The sequence below is a fragment of the Trypanosoma conorhini genome (assembly GCF_003719485.1).
Source record: "Trypanosoma conorhini strain 025E chromosome Unknown Tco_14.4_contig_00342, whole genome shotgun sequence".
Taxonomy (NCBI): domain Eukaryota; phylum Euglenozoa; class Kinetoplastea; order Trypanosomatida; family Trypanosomatidae; genus Trypanosoma; species Trypanosoma conorhini.
Genome location: NW_021704420.1, coordinates 1 through 3,083, shown reverse-complemented (window position 1 = coordinate 3,083; position 3,083 = coordinate 1). Strand labels below are relative to the sequence as shown.

The 3,083-nt window shown below is 43.1% G+C and overlaps 2 protein-coding genes across 2 annotated transcripts, besides 1 other annotated feature; both read left to right on the top strand.

Moving 5' to 3' along the window:
- Nucleotides 1-206: 206 nt before the first annotated feature.
- Nucleotides 207-252: a microsatellite.
- A 1,220-nt stretch (nucleotides 253-1,472) lies between these two features.
- On the top strand, nucleotides 1,473-2,345 carry Tco025E_05666 (uncharacterized protein; the record flags this gene model as incomplete). The annotated part of the gene is made up of 1 exon (XM_029372559.1): nucleotides 1,473-2,345. The coding sequence occupies one exon, from the start codon at nucleotides 1,473-1,475 to the stop codon at nucleotides 2,343-2,345; it is 873 nt and encodes a 290-aa protein (XP_029227416.1).
- Nucleotides 2,346-2,698: 353 nt separating this feature from the next.
- On the top strand, nucleotides 2,699-3,083 carry Tco025E_05665 (40S ribosomal protein S5; the record flags this gene model as incomplete). Its single annotated transcript, XM_029372558.1, has 1 exon — nucleotides 2,699-3,083. A coding segment is annotated over one exon (385 nt), but the record flags the coding sequence as incomplete, so codon positions are not given.

Here is a 3,083-nt window from a genome sequence, read left to right as displayed (position 1 = left end):
AATTATGAACGCAAGAAGGAAGCATTTATTCTCTGTGCGTACCTGCAGTTTCAAGCTATTATGAATTGTATGTCGATGGTTTTTTTTGAAAATTACATTTTGTTGGAGAAAACTATATGCATATGCGTCTGACTAGAAGAGGTAACAATTTACCAAATAGCGACCTCTAAAATGTATTCACTCTGAACCATAAGAAATATTCATTGATAATCATAGTAGCAATTAATGCCAATAATAATAATAATAATAATATGAGGGCGTTTTGACCTTTGCTTTTGGTCACTGCGCCCAGTTTGACACGTTGCTGCCAGTTTCTATTATTACAGATCGTGTGTCTGATGCAAAGCAAATTGATGTTACATAAAGCAGCACGTATATCATTTATATACAAAATTATTTGTTCTATTTGCCGCATACGCATACATTCAAGCAAAAGTCCCATGAAAAATTGAGCAAATAGTAATAATAAAAAAACAACAACGATTGGGTAAGCAATAAATAAGCAACATGCCAAATAGATGCTTATATATATATTGATTACTTCTTCACGGGTTTATCCCCGAAATTGACGCATGCGATGTAATAGTAGATGGTTTCTAGCAGTTATTACAGAGAGAACATCTCTGCAGTGACAGGCTTGGTCTGTCATCGTCAGTCTTAACTTATGGGGGCGACCCGTTGAATGCATTCCTAACCATCTCTTTTTTGGTGCAGTTTCATTGGGAGAGGCGACTTGTTGAAATTTCTTTGACACAAAACTAGTTATTTATTCTGCATCTGACTGTACTTTTCTTCGCTATTTATCGTTTAGAGCCTTAGGGGACACCGCTTCTGTTGTGGAGACCCCATGAGGTGAAATTTCGTTACTTTGTAGGTGATTCTTGCTGCAGGATCCTTCGTCGAAAATAAAGTGATATTGGACTCATATTACTCTTTACGTATTCTTCAATAATACCTGTGCCTGCATATATTTATTTGTTTTTATAAAAATATGGGCATAGAAAGAAGCAAAAAAAAAAAACTTTTGAATTATGTTTGCCTTTACATGAAGTGTCAGTATATATTTCTTTTCTTTCTGGCTCTTGGGATGTTGTCAAGTAGATTTGTATCTTTAATCTTTTAGTTGTTTTTATTTCACATTGCTGCTACCGGGATTAGCGGCGGGGGCCGCAACGCGTAGGGCCTTTAGCACCTTTACCTTTCTCGGGGCTTCTTTCGCCATAAGGTGCAGGGAAGTTTCTTCAGTGGTTTTACGCATGGATTCAGAAGGAACAGAATAAAAAAAGCATGAGGAAAATGAGGTTTGGGATGCTAAGAAGAGCAAAGGCAAAATGAGATTACCTGACGCTGCTGCTGGCTGTGGATTGTCTAGCGCTTATATATATATATATTTTTTATTCTTGTTCATGCTTGTTTTGTTTGTTTTCTGTTTCTTGAATAAACCATTTTAAAAGAGAGAATACCACCCAGATATGCGTGGGGGTTTTCGAAGGGGGCGGTTTGACAAGGTTCCGCAACCAGGGGCAGTTAATAGCTATTCAGAAGCACTTTATCCTCCTCGCGTGTACCATCACTATACGCAACAACCTAGCAATACCGCACCTTCCTTGGCGACAATCATTGTCCCGAGCATTGATGATGGTGTTGGCGAATCACGTCTACGAGAGGGGCTTCCTCATGGCGTTAGCACAATCATGGATAAAAAGACTCCGCCATATCTTCGCGACTTTGTGGGCTGCTTTATTGATGGTGAGCAATATCTTGCGAATTCCCGTGCCTTTGCAGTTTTGGATTCCGGAAAGGAACTTCTTAATGTGCTGCACTATCCAAGTTTGCTTGGAATTGACAGAAAAGATCAGAACATCGAGCACTCTATAACTGACAAAAACGCACCGCCTATTTCCCCCCTTGGAGAACAACAAATGCGTCACTTGGAGGAAGCACTGGGACTTCCAGCAGAACTCAGAATATATGGACTGGGAAAACGTAGTGGCGAGATAACATCCGCCGCAATGGATCGCCTTCGCATTCGTCCTGTCAAGCGAAAGCGCATTGTGAAACCGATACGTCGAGGTACGAAGGTGGTTGTTCTCCCTCTCGCTGGCGCCGAAGACGCTGACGAAATAAAAAAAGCAAGGCGAGTTGTGGGTGAAGAGGAGGAACTTGAAGGTAACAAAAAGACGCAAATAAAGCGTGAGAACGACGACCATGATGAGGATGGAAGTGGTGGCGGTTATGACAGAGAGGATGATGAGGCATCATTGTCCTTTCAAGTCGATGACGATGACGACGGCGGTGACTTAGATGGGCCGGAAGGCAGCGGAGGTGAGGACAATTTTTTTTAACTACCCAGTTTACTGTCGGCGTCAATTCATTTTGTTGGTTCTTTCTTCTTCCTGCCAAGCCTCGTTTTTATTGGATCACATTCCTTCCGTTTGTTTATTCTTTTCTCGGTTAACAAGAACGGCGGGGGGATAGAGAGAATGAAAGTACAAGACCGTGAAGTGTTCCCCTCTTTTTTATATTCGTCTTTTGTATTCGTTAATGACATTATGCTCATCGATTTGTCTATTTTTACAAAAAAAAGCAACTTCAACAAAAACAAACCACGTTTTCCGTATTCCTCTTTTTGTTGTTTTTTCAATGTATTTTTTTTCCTGCTTTTATTATTTGGGTACTATTCCATTAGATAACCACCATGAGCGCAAAGGTCCCGAAGTTGTTCAACAAGTGGTCGTTCGAGAATCTCCAGACGACGGAGATCGCTCTTAGCGACCACATCGCGAAGACGGCAACCTACGTGCCGCACTCCGCAGGCCGCTGGCAGAAGAAGCGCTTTCGCAAGGCCCGCATCCCTATTGTGGAGCGCCTGACGAATGGCCTGATGTTCAAGGGTCGCGGCAACGGCAAGAAACTCCAGGCTGTGCGCCTCGTGAAGCACACGCTCGAGATCATCCACCTGCTGACGGACCAGAACCCCCTGCAGGTGGTGATCGATGCCGTGTCCAAGGGTGCGCCCCGTGAGGACTCGACCCGTGTCGGTTCCGGTGGTGTGGTGCGCCGCCAGGCCGTTGACGTGTCGC